At 51.0% G+C, this 13487-nt stretch overlaps 1 protein-coding gene across 1 annotated transcript; it reads left to right on the top strand.

Moving 5' to 3' along the window:
- The first annotated feature begins 3676 nt into the window (after positions 1-3676).
- Positions 3677-13267, top strand: LOC119928812 (basic proline-rich protein-like). The gene is made up of 3 exons (XM_038747329.1): positions 3677-3709; positions 11083-12047; positions 12853-13267. The coding sequence occupies exons 1-2, from the start codon at positions 3677-3679 to the stop codon at positions 11896-11898; spliced, it is 849 nt and encodes a 282-aa protein (XP_038603257.1). The 3' UTR covers positions 11899-12047; positions 12853-13267.
- Positions 13268-13487: the final 220 nt, after the last annotated feature.

Here is a 13487-nt window from a genome sequence, read left to right as displayed (position 1 = left end):
CCCTCCAGCTATTGCCCTGTCTCCTACCATTCCTCTTCAAACTCCTTGAGCACCTTGTCTACACCCAATCTCCACTTCCTCTCCTCCAATTCTCTCCTAAATCTCCTCCATTCTGGCTTCCAACCCCTTCATTTCACAGAAACTGCCCTCTCAAAAGTCAACAACAATCTTCCTTCTTGCCGAATCCAACAGCGGATTTTAGCGATTCCCAAATCCTGATCTCTCTCCCTCTCTGCAGTCTCACATTTCCTCCTTCCTTCAAGATATCGCAAGTCCTCCTGTCATCTCAAACAAATCTAAAACAGAACTCCTTATCTTCCCACTCAAGCCCTGTCCTACCACTGACATTCCTGTCACTGTAGACAGCACCATCCTCCCTGACTCACAAGCCCGTAATCTGGACATTATCCTCATCTCTCATTCAACCCACATATTTGATGTATCACCAAATCTTATCGGCTCAACCTTCACAACATCAGTAAATTCTACCCTTTTCTCTCCAAACTGCTACCACATTAATCCAAGCATTTATCCTATTTTGCCTTGATTACTGCATCAGCCTCCTTGCTGACCTCCCTCTCTCAAATCCAATCCATACTTCACTCTGCTGCCCAGATCATTTTTCTACAGAAACGTTCAGTCCACGTTTCCCTATGCTTCCAGTGATTACCCATGCACCTCCGCAATAATCTCCTTACCATCAACTTTAAACCCATCACCTTTCCCCTTCCTACCTTACCTCCCTGCTTTCCTACTACAATCCAGCTCACACACTTGGCTCCTTTAATACCAACCTATTCACTGTACCTTAATCTCGTTTATCTTGCTGCCGACCTCCTGCTCACATTCTGAAATGCCTTTCCTCTTCATATCCAACAAACTATCACTCTCCCCATCTTCAAGGCCTGTATATCTCCTCCAGGATGCCGTCCCTGACTAGGCCCTCATTTCCTACTTCCTCATGTGCTGTCCTTGAACTTGGATTTGCAGCCTTTATTCACCCCTCCTCCCTTATACACAAATCCATAATTTGTTTATATTAACATTTGTCTTCCCCTCTAGACTGTAAACTCTTGGGCAGGAAATGGGTCTACTAACTCTGTTATACTCTACTCTCCCAAGGGCTTAGTAAAAGTGCTCCGCACACAATAAACTCTCAATAAATGATTGATATAATCCCCATTTTACAGATGCAGAAACAGAGAAGTTAATTGACTTGCCTATAGCCACACAGTAAGCAAATGGCAGAGTCTGGATTGGAACTAAGCCCTTTGAGTCCGAGGCCCATGTTCTTTCCACTAGGCCATGCTGCTTCCCATATACCATACTAGGTGTGCAGCCCTGTGGTATATAGAAGATAATCAGGTTGGACATAGTCTCTGCCCCACAGGTTAAGTAGGAGGAAGAACAAATGAGGAAAATGAGGCACAGAGAAGTTATGTGACTTGCCCAAGGTCACACAGCAGGTAAGTAGTGGAGTTGAGATGAGAACCCAGGAACTCTGACTCGCAGGGCTGTGTTCTTTCCTTTCCACTAAGTTGCTTGGTTCCTCTATGAATTTGCTTTAGATCCTGAGCAAGGTAGCTGACCTCTCAGGGCTGCAATTTCCCCATTTTAAGATAAAGGAGGATTAATAAGTCTTGCCCTCTTCTCCAACTCCCTGGGATGGGATGAAACCAAATGAGACAATCCAATCCATTCTTACACCCATCGTCCTACCTACAGAGAGGCCCCAACAGAGAGAAGCAGTGTGAACTAGTGGAAAGAGCATGAGCCTGGGAGTCAGAGGACCTGGGTTCTAATCCCAGACCCACCACTTACCTGCCGTTAGTCACTTGTCTTCTCTGTGCCTCAGTGCTCTCATCTGCAAGATGGGGATTCAATGCCTGTTTTCCCTCCTACTTATACTGTAAACCCCATGTGTGACCTAATTATCTTCAATCTACTCCATTTTTAAGTGTTTAACACCCCAATTACTATTATTAAACCCAAAAGCTTTTTATATCCACTTCATTCTCCAACCCACCCAGGAGTCAGAGTGGGCCACAGCCACCTACCAGCGCACTACAGGCTTCACAACAACTAGGGGGCAGGATGAAATCTCTCCACTTTGACTTGGGTTAGTTCAAATCCCAGGGAAGCAACAGGAGCAGAAGAGTGTGATCCAAATGCTTGTCATCTCTGGAAACTCCACCCCTGCCCTTTCCTCAAGCTCTGCAGAGGAGCACTCTTCCCCTAGAATTCTCACTGCCCCATCTCCTCCATTCAAACCTGGGGCCAGAGGCCCCAAGACTTGGCCAACGGAACCCTCAGGGAGAATGTTGGGTTGAATAAGTTTGTAATATGTTAAGCACTTACTGTGTTCCAGGCACTGGGGTAGATATAAAACAATCAGGTTGTACAGTCCAACTGAATTAATTCATTCTTCAATAGGTCATTGATCACAACACTCAGTGGCTCAATGGGAGAAAACACTCCAACTTTTCATGGGAGTGGGGCAAGGAATTATTTTAGAAACCTTGAAAAGCCCTCAGTGAAACAGAAAACATCACTGCACTCATTAGTATGCCCAGTTCTGTCCATTTCCTTGCTTTACTAAGCCTCATTAGGATGGATGCTTATTACAGACAGGGAATGGGTATACCACCTCTGTTATATTGTACTCTCCCAAACATTTAGTACAATACTCTGCACATAGTAAGAGCTCAGTAAATACTATTAATGATGTTGGAACTATTTCCCCCACCCCTCTCTGGAGATTAAGAAAAAAATAAAAATCTTACCTGTGAAACCAGGATTTCAAGCTCACAAGGGAGAGCAGTGCAGGTTCTATCCTAACTGAGAACTGTGACAGAGAGTGAAATTCATTCATTCATTCATTCAATTGTATTTATAGAGCACTTACTGTGTGTAGAACACTATACTAAGTGCTTGGGAAGTACAAGTTAGCAACATAAAGAGATGGTCCCTACCCAACAGGGGGTTCACAGTCTAGAAAGTTCAAGTAGAACACTAAGGACTTCCAGATCTTCTGAGAGATAGAAGACAAATACATACATTTTAGACGTGGAGAGCAGTTTTGAAACCTCCCCGAGTTCCTGAGCGTTAATGAGCATTTGGGAATGATGTAATGAGTGGGAAGGCTCAGCAGCTGTCAGCACTAATTCCTGTTCTCCCTCCAGCATGCTGGGTATCACCTGGGATGAACTACCTACCCCCTGGGGGCCATGGCTTTCCTGAACCATTGAAGAAAAGAGCCTAGGCTATCAGCTATCCCCAGAAGGGCATGCAAGAGCCATCTGCCACCCAGAGCTTGCCCACTGGATGCCTACTTGGGCTAGGGTATTTCCTGGACCAAGCCATAGATGTATTCTCACAGGGGTGTGGGTTCCATTAATTGTGTTCTGCAAGGGCCCAGAGATTTCCCCATGCAGCTGGATGCCAGCAGGTGCAATCAATTTGCCCTTAATTGTGCCTTGTCTCACTTAAGCTTGTTTCCCACATCACAAGCTCTAACGTGAATATTTCCTGTAGCACTCATTTTCTGCTCATGCATGCTGGAGACTAACTACACACTGACCAACCTACAACTCTTCCAAATACTCTGGGCCAGACAGGAATCTCCCATCCTGCCTTACTCCCATAAACAGGCATAACCCCCACTTCCTGAAAGACCATGATTGGAAATGATTCTGCACTAATGGATGATGTAGCCTCTAGACTGTGAGCCCATTGTTGGGTAGGGACTGTCTCTATATGTTGCCAACTTGTACTTCCCAAGCGCTTAGTACAGTGCTCTGCACACTAAGCACTCAATAAATACAATTGAATGAATGAATGAATGTAGCCCTGAATGTGAAAGCCCTAACCAACACTATGTTCAATCACTATAGGGAAGACAATTCCTTCCTCACCCTGCATCCATCTAGTGACTTGAAACACCAACTTTTTTTTTTTCCTTTTTTAATGATATTTGTTAAACACCTATTATGTGCCAAGCACTGTTCCAAGCTCTGGAGTGAATATAAGCAAACTGGGTTAGACCCAGTCCCTGTCCTACATGGGGCTCACTGTCTTAATCCCCATCTTACAGATGAGGTAACTGAGATACAGAGAAGTTAAGTGACTTGCCAAAGGTCATACAGAAGACAAGTGGCAGAGTCAGAATTAAAACCCAAGTCCTTCTGACTTCTAGGTCTGTGCTCTAGCCACTAAGCTATGCTGCTCTTCTACTCACCCTGCAAGTACCAGAGCAAAGATGCCAGAAGTAGTTAGGCTTCATTTTCTGGGAAACAAAGGATGAAGAAAGACACAGGGAGGGAGGGAGTGGAGAAGATGGTTTGGGGTCAGACCACCCCTCTCCTTTCTATCCAACCCCGATTCTGTGTTGCCCTCATCCAAAGCAGAGAAGCCCACACTCAGATATCCCCCACCCCCCAACCTCTCCTGCCCTCCCTACCACTTTCCAATCACTGTAGTGGCCCCTAGTCACTGTTCTGGCCCTAGCCTCGGCTCCATCTCTGCTGAAAGCCTGATCCAAGCACAGCTGGATCGAGCATGCTTTCATTCATTCATTCATTCAATCATATTTATTGAGCACTTACTGTGTGCAGAGAACTGTACTAGGCACTTGGGAAGTACAAGTCAGAAACATATAGAGACGGTCCCTACCCAACAATGGGCTCAAAGTCTAGAAGGGGGAGACAGACAACAAAACAAAACATGTAGACAGGTGTCAAAATCGTCAGAACAAATAGAATTACAGCAATATGCATATCATTAAGAAAATAAATAGAATAGTAAATATGTACAAGTAAAATAAATAGAGTAATAAATCTGTACAAATATATACAAGTGCTGTGGGGAGGGGAAGGGGGTAAGGTGGGGGAAGGGGAGGAGAAGAGGAAAAGGGGGGCTCAGTTTGGGAAGGCCTCCTGGAGGAGGTGAGCTCTCAGTAGGGCTTTGAAGGGAGGAAGAGAGCTAGCTTGGCAGATGTGTGGAGGGAGGGTATCCTCTCAACCCTGGCCAGTTATCTCTCACCACCATTGAGCCTGGATTGGCCACCCAGTCTGGACTGGTCCTGGAACAGACCCCAACAAATTGCAATTACAATTCTTATTGCAAATTGCAACAGGGAAGCATACCCACGATACAGCCCTGAGAAGGTGGATGAATTATGGATAGTGGCACCGTGGGGTACTACCCCCTGGACCTGGTTATGGAATGGAGAGCCCTGCATAGGCTGGGGCTAGACTGAGCAGGACTAAGCTGGGACCGTGAATACCCCAATCCTCTTGTGGCACAGGAGACAAGCTCCTAGCAAGAAGGGTGGCTGGGGAGTCCTCTGGTAAGCACACAACAATCACACATGCATGGACACCCCTGGTGCTGGCTGGGAGGAAGTTCAGGTCCCACAGAGCACACAAACATGGCCTAGTGGCAAGATCACGGGCTTGGGAGGCAGAGGACGTGGGCTAATCCCAGCTCCACCACTTGTCTGCTGTGTGACCTTGGGCAAATCACTTCACTTCTCTGGGCCTCAGTGACCTCATCTGTCACATGAAGATTGAGTTTGTGAGCCCCATGTGGGTCAGGGACTGTGTCCAACCTGATTACCTTGTATCTATCCCAGTGCTTAAAACAGTGCTTGGCACATAGTAAACACTTAACAAATATCATAATTATTATTGTTATTATTATATCAGTCAGTCATTTAATCATATTTATTGAGGGCTTACTGTGTGCAGAGCACTGTACTAAGCGCTTAGGAGAGTACAATATAACAATATAACAGACACATTCCCTTCACACAAGGAGCTCACAATTAAGAGAGAAAGACAGACACTGACATAAATAAATAAAGTACTGATATTTACATGTGCCATGTGGCCCCCTCTGGACCCCCTCTTCCCAGTGGGTGGGAAGATGGCACAGCCTGCTCTGCTCAGTGTGAAGAGACCCGGGATTCCCCCCCGAACAGGAATCAAGTCCTTCCTCCATAGTTGAGAGGAGATGGACCCCTGGATGTCTCTGGGCACTTTCATGGCCTAGTGGAAAGAGCACAGTCCTGGGAGTCAGGAGATCTGTGTTTTAATGCCAGCTCAGCCAAATGGCTGCTGTGTAGTCTCGGGCAAATCACTTAACTTCTTTGGGCCTCAGTACCCTCATCTGCAAAATGGCCTAGGGAGAAGCAGCTAGGCCAGTGGAAAGAGCATGGGCTTGGGAATCAACTGGCCTGGGTTCTAATCCTGACTTTGCCATGTGCCTATCTTGTGACCTTGGGCAAGTCACTTAACATATCTGTAATGTATTTATAGTACTGTCTGTCTCCCCTCCTAGACTGTAAGCTCACTGTGGGCAGGGAATGTGTCTGTTTATTGTTATATTCTACTCTCCCAAGAACTTAGTACTGTACTTCACACATGGTAAGCACTCAATAAATATGATTGACTGACTGACTGATTGACAACTTCTCTGTGCCTCAGTTTCCCCATCTGTAAAATAGGGAATAAATCCTCCTACATGAACCATGAGCCCCATGTAGGACAGGGACTTCATCCAACCTGATAAACCTGTATCTGTGCCAGTGGTTAGAACAGTATCTGGCATGTAATAAGTGCTTTACAAATACCATTAATCCCCAGATAAAATCCTAATATGGGATCCTAAACCACTGGGGGATGGAGGGTTACTGTAGGAAGTGGAGGGCCTCATTTGCACAGCACGCTGCTGCATTGACCACATTTGTGGCTGCAATGGAGGAGTTGGAGCACGGACTTTTTTTTTCCCTTTGTTAAGAGCTAACTCTATGCGAGGCACTGCACTAAGCACAGGCACAGGTACTGTACTAAGTTCTGGAGTAGATACAAGCTAATAAGGTTGGACACAGTCCGTGTCCCACATGGAGCTCACAGCCTTAATCTCCATTATACAGATGAGGTAACTGAGGTGCAGAGAGGTGAAGTGACTTGCCCAAGATCACACAGCAGACAAGTGAAAAGGCTGGGATTAGAAGCCAGGTCCTTCTCACTTCCAGGCTCATGCCCTAACCACTGGGGTATTCATTCAGTCATTCAATCAATCGTACTTACTGAATGCCCACTTTATACAGAGCACTGTACTAAGTGCTTAAAAAATACAATACAGCAATAAAAAGAGACAATACTTGCCCACAACAGGCTTACAGTCTAGAGGGGGGAGACAGACGTCAATAGGAGTGAACAGGCATCAATGTAAATAAATATAATTATAATAAGAATTATAATAATAATAATGGCATTTGTTAAGCACTTACTATGTGCAAAGCACTGTTCTAAACACTGGGGAGGATGCAAGGTGATCAGGTTGTCCCACATGGGGCTCACAGTCTTAATCCCCATTTTACAGAAAACTGAGGCACAGAGAAGTTAAGTGACTTGTCCAAAGTCACACAGCTGACAATTGGCAGAGCGAGGATTTGAACCCATGACCTCTGTCTCCCAAGCCCCTACTCTTTCTATTGAGCCACGCTGCTTCTCTATATAGACATATATTCACAAGTGCTGTAGGGTGGGGAAAGGGGAGAAGAGTGTGCGTTATCCCCTCCTCCTTCAAGGGTTTCACTGGACTTGAAGCCACAGTGCCATTTTCCTGTTTTTTTCCTAAGCACATACAACCCTGGGACAACCCCCAGCCATCCTTCCATCCCTCCCCTGCTGGGAGATGGGGCTGGTCCAGGCAGAAAATAAATAGAAGAAGAAGATAATAAATGGAAGATGATCCAGAAGCTATGTGACTTACTGGAAAGAGCTCTGGCCTAGGAGTCAGAAGACCTGGCTTCTAATCCCAGCTCTGTCATATATCAGCTGTGGACCTTGGAAAAGTCACTTAACTTCTCTGTGTCTCAGTTACCTCATTTGTCACATTTCCCCCCTTCAAAGCCCTACTGAAGGTTCACCTCTTCCAGGAGGCCTTCCCAGACTAAGTCCCCCTTTTCCTCAACTCCCCCTCCCCTCACCATTGCCTGGACTTGCTCCCTTTGCTCTACCCCCTCCCCACCCCACAACACTTGTATAAATATGTACTTATCTATAATTCTATTAAATTATTTTAATGCCTGTTTACTTGTTCTGATGTATATATGTATATATATGTACATATATATATCTAAAATTCTGTTTATTTATATTGATGCTATTGATGCCTGTTTACTTGTTTTGATGTCTGTCTCCCCCTTCTAGACGGTGAACCTGTTGTAAGCAGGGTTTGTCTCTTTTTGTTGGTGAGTTGCACATTCCAAGCGCTTAGTACAGTGCTATGCACATAGTAAGCGCTCAATAAAAATGACTGAATGAATGAAATGAATGAATAAAATGAGGATTAAGACGGTGAGCCCCACATAGGACATGGACTGTGTCCAAACCAGTTAGCTTTTATCTACCCCAGAGCTCAGTACAGTGCCTGGCACATAATAATAATAATAATAATAATAATAATAATAATAATAATAATAATAATAATAATAGCATTTGTTAAGCACTTACTATGTGCAAAGCACGGTTCTAAACGCTGGGGAGGATACAAGGTGATCAGGTTGTCCCACGTGGGGATCACAGTCTTAATCCCCATTTTACAGGTGAGGTAACTGAGGCACAGAGAAGTTAAGTGACTTGCCCAAGGTCACACAGCTGACAATTGGCAGAGCTGGGATTTGAACCCGTGACCTCTGACTCCCAAGCCCTTGCTCTTTCCATTGAGCCACGTACTTAAAGAATACCACAAAATAAAAGAAGGAGGATACAACAGATTGCACCTGATAGTGCTTGGCACTGGGATGGGGAGGAGGAGATGGGAGGAATGGAACTGGAGCTAACACGACAGATGTTTCCCGCCACCCCACCCCACATCTCTTGCATCTGTCCGTGGGGCTCCATCCTCATCGGGGAGAGCCAGGGCCACTGCCCCTGAGGCTTGGGCTGTGCTCTCTGCTGACTGAGCAGTGCATCAACCTTACTCAGCCCTCAGGGAAGATCGGCATGCACGGTGCTAAAGAGCTAGTCTCCTTCTGCCAGGACACCCAAACCAGAGAACCGCAGGGAACTGCAGCAAGGGAGATTTGAGTGAGATGAGAGGAAGGACTTCTGGACCTTAATAAAAATAAGAATAATGTTGGTATTTGTTAAGCGCTATGTGCCAAGCACCATTCTAAGCCCTGGGGGAGATACAAGGTCATTAGGTTGACCCACGTGGGGCTCACAGTCTTCACCCCCATTTTACAGATGAGGGAACTGAGGCCCAGAGAAGTTAAGTGACTTGCCCAAAGTCACACAGCTGACAAGTGGCAGAGGCGGGATTAGATCCCCCGACCTCTGACTCCCATGCTCGGGCTCTTTCCACTGAGCCACGCTGCTTCTCTAGGAGGGACTTTCCCATCACTGTTGACGGCACTACCAGCCTTCCCGTCTCACAAGCCCGCAACCTTGGTGTCATCCTCGACTCTGCTCTCTCATTCACCCCTCACATCCAGGCCCTCACCAAAACCGGCCGGCCTCAGCTCCGCAACATTGCCAAGATCCGCCCTTTCCTCTCCATCCAAACCGCTACCCTGATCGTTCAAGCTCTCATCCTATCCCATCTGGACTACTGCATCAGCCTTCTCTCTGATCTCCCATCCTCGTGTCTCTCCCCACTTCAATCCATACTTCATGCTGCTGCCCGGATTGTCTTTGTCCAGAAACGCTCTGGGCATGTTACTCCCCTCCTCAAAAATCTCCAGTGGTTACCAATCAATCTGCGCATCAGGCAGAAACTCCTCACCCTGGGCTTCAAGGCTCTCCATCACCTCGCCCCCTCCTACCTCACCTCCCTTCTCTCCTTCTACAGCCCAGCCCGCACCCTCCGCTCCTCTGCCGCTAATCTCCTCACCGTGCCTCGTTCTCGCCTGTCCCGCCGTCGACCCCCGGCCCACATCATCCCCCTGGCCTGGAATGCCCTCCCTCTGCCCATCCGCCAAGCTAGCTCTCTTCCTCCCTTCAAGGCCCTACTGAGAGCTCACCTCCTCCAGGAGGCCTTCCCAGACTGAGCCCCCTCCTTCCTCTCCCCCTCGTCCCCCTCTCCATCCCCCCGTCTTACCTCCTTCTCTTCCCCACAGCACCTGTATATATGTATATGTTTGTACGTATTTATTACTCTATTATTTATTTTACTGGTACATATCTACTCTATATTTTATTTTGTTAATATGTTTGGTTTTGTTCTCTGTCTCCCCCTTCTAGACTGTGAGCCCACTGTTGGGTAGGGACTGTCTCTATATGTTTCCAACTTGTACTTCCCAAGCGCTTAGTACAGTGCTCTGCACACAGTAAGTGCTCAATAAATACGATTGATTGATTGCTTGACCCTCAAGAAGGCCGGGAACCTCGACAAAGATAGGCTCACTGCCCCCCACCCCACGCCCAACCTGCCTGCTCCCCCAGCCCTTGGCCTGGGGCGGTTTGGGAGGGGTTCCGCTCGGAGGCAGGGGGGATGGCCGTGGGTTCAAATCCCGGCTCCGCCAACCGTCAGCTGGGTGACTTTGGGCAGGTCGCTTAACTTCTCTGTGCCTCAGTTACCTCATCTGCAAAATGGGGATTAAGACTGTGAGCCCCCCCGTAGGACAACCTGATCACTCTGTAGCCTCCCCAGCTCTTAGAACAGTGCTTGGCACATAGTAAGGGCTTAACAAATATCATCACTATTATTACTGCTTGTACTTCCCAAGCGCTTAGTACAGTGCTCTGCACACAGTAAGCGCTCAATAAATACGATTGATTGATTGATGATTATGGCCCCTGGAAACCCCTTTAGGGCAGAGGACTCAGGGACTCCGAAGGGTCCAGGAGCTCCCCTTCAGAGGCCGAGGGGGCGGTCCGGAGGTGGGGTGGGGCTCCGAGCCGGGTCCCGGCTGTGAGCCGGACCTCCCCCCGTCCGGGCGGCCGCGCTCGCCCCTCGAGAGACGCGCCCCGGCGCGCCCCCCGCCCCCCCCGCCGGATTGGAGAGGAAATGGAGACTGTCCCTTTAAACGGTCCCCGCTCCTCGCCGCTCGGCCCCCCTTTTCTGACACAGCACAAGCCGGGCGTCCTGCGAGCCGAGCCATCGCTCGGGCCGTCCGGTCCTCCGGCGTCGCCAGCCGCAGCCCGCCCGCCCGGCCGCCCGGCCGCTCCCCGCCTCCCGGGCGCGCATCCCCGCCGGAGGGTCCGCGGCCTCCGGGCGCCCCGCGGGGAGGAGCCCCCGGACAGGATCGGGGGCCGCTCCCCAGGGTCGCCCCGGCCCCGCCGCTCCGCGACGCCCCTGGCAGGTGGGAGCCGGGCGCCGGGGGAACCGGAGCCGGAGGCGGCGGGAAGGAAGGATCGGAGACGCCTTCGCGGCCTCCCCGGCGCGGAGGACCGGCCGCTGCCCGCCCGGGCCAAGCTCGGCCCCCGGCTGGACAGGCCATCCCGGCCCGCCGCCGCCCGACATCTTCTCTCCGTCCTCTCCCGGCGGGGCGGAGGACGAGGAGGGGGAGGATCGGCCAACGCCGGGGTCACCTGTGGACTGCCTCCCCTGTCCGGCTCTGCGGCCACCCTCGGTGGCCTCCACTCACCGCTCGAGGGTTCCTTCTGTCCGTCAGCCCGTCCATCCCCTCCACCCTCCTCCTCTCTCGCTCCGAGCGGCATCGGGAATTGGAGTCTGGCCGGCCCGGGGGTCGTGGGGCCGGGGCGGAGGAGCCCCTTGACTCTAGACGACCCCCCCCCCTACTCCCCTCCTCCATCCCTCCGTCCTTTCGGGAGGATCCCGCCGGTCCACGCAGCCCCGCCGGCCGCGCAAGATGCTGACCGCCGCTCCCAGGACCTGTCGGACTCCGCAGGGGCCGGCCCGAGGGCCGGAGTGACCCCCCGCTGACCCCCCGGAGGACCCCGGCCCTCCGCTGTCGTCGCCGGCTCGGGGATCGCGACAGGAGGGGGACGACAGAGCCCCCTCCCCGACGGCGCCGGCACGGCCCGCGGAGGGACCCCCCGGCCCTTCGGCCGCCCGCGCCCCTCCCTCGGCCGGTGAGTCCCGCTGAAGGCCTGACGCGGGGGGCTTAGAGGACTAGGGGCTTAGAGGAGAGACAAAGACAGACAGACAGACAGACAGAGAGAGAGAGCGCAAGATTTAGGGGGCAAAGGAGGGAATTCCCGGTGTCACTGGCGCCTGAGGGCCCACTGTTGAGTAGGGACTGTCTCTCTATGTTGCCAACTTGCACTTCCCAAGCGCTTAGTGCAGTGCTTTGCACACAGTAAGCGCTCAATAAATACGATTGACTGATTGATTGAGGGCAGAGTGTGCCCAAGTGCCAGGACGTAGTCGGGGACGGAGGAAGTGTGGGGGGAGGTCACCCAGGGTGAAGGGCGGGAGGCCGGGATTCCCTCCCCCCTGCAACACTCTTTTAGACTGTGAGCCCACTGTTAGGTAGGGACTGTCTCTATATGTTGCCAGCTTGTACTTCCCCAGCGCTTAGTACAGTGCTCTGCACACAGTAAGCGCTCAATAAATACAATTGATTGACGGATTGATCTCCCCACGATCCCGCGGGAGCCCAGTCCCCAGGCCCGAGCCGCAGCGGGGGCCGGTCCTCACCCAGGACAGACCGCCTGCCCCCCAGGCGTGCGGCCCGGGAGTTTACGGGACGAGGAAAGGAGGCGTGGGCCCGGGCTTTGAATCAATCAATCAATCGTATTTATTGAGCGCTTACTGTGTGCAGAGCACTGTACTAAGCGCTTGGGAAGTACAAGCTGGCAACATATAGAGACAGTCCCTACCCAACAGTGGGCACACAGTCTAAAAAGGCCGATGTCTGTCTCGTTCTCTTTGCAGGAGGCTACTCGGGCCCCGCCTGTCCGTCCGGAGCCCCGCTCTCAGCATCCAGAAGATCCTCGTCGGGGGTTCAGCCCGTGTCGCCTCTGGAGGTGTCCCCTTGGTCCTCCCTCCTCCGCCCCGAGCGGTCTCCGCGGGGTTTGGACGGGCGATTTCAGCGTCCCACCGCGGCCTGGCATCTGCCGAGAATTAAGCCGGGCTCGCCCCTTCGGGTGGCCGCCCCATCCCCTTTCCCCTTGGGCAGGCGGCCGGTCCCTCTCGGCCGTCGCAGCGGGGTCTGAGGACGAGGAGGAAGGAACGGACCAGCCCCGGGGGGCCCCTCCGGAGTTTGGGAGCCTGGACCTAGAGCACGGGCCTGGGAGGCAGAAGGTCATGGGTTCTAATCCCGGCTCCGCCACTTGTCAGCTGTGTGACCTTGGGCAAGTCACTTCGCTTCTCCGGGCCTCAGCGACCTTATCTGTAAAATGGGGATGGAGACTGTGAGCCCCACGTGGGACAGGAACTGTGTCCGACCCGATCTGCTCGTATCCACCCCAGCGCTTAGTACGGTGCCTGGCACAGAGTTAAGCGCTTAAAAAATACCATTATTATCATTATTATTATCTGGAGGAGAACTTTACCCCATTCAGTTGCCA

Source organism: Tachyglossus aculeatus, chromosome 5 (genome assembly GCF_015852505.1).
Source record: "Tachyglossus aculeatus isolate mTacAcu1 chromosome 5, mTacAcu1.pri, whole genome shotgun sequence".
NCBI lineage: Eukaryota > Metazoa > Chordata > Mammalia > Monotremata > Tachyglossidae > Tachyglossus > Tachyglossus aculeatus.
This window is presented reverse-complemented; position numbering and strand designations above follow the sequence as displayed.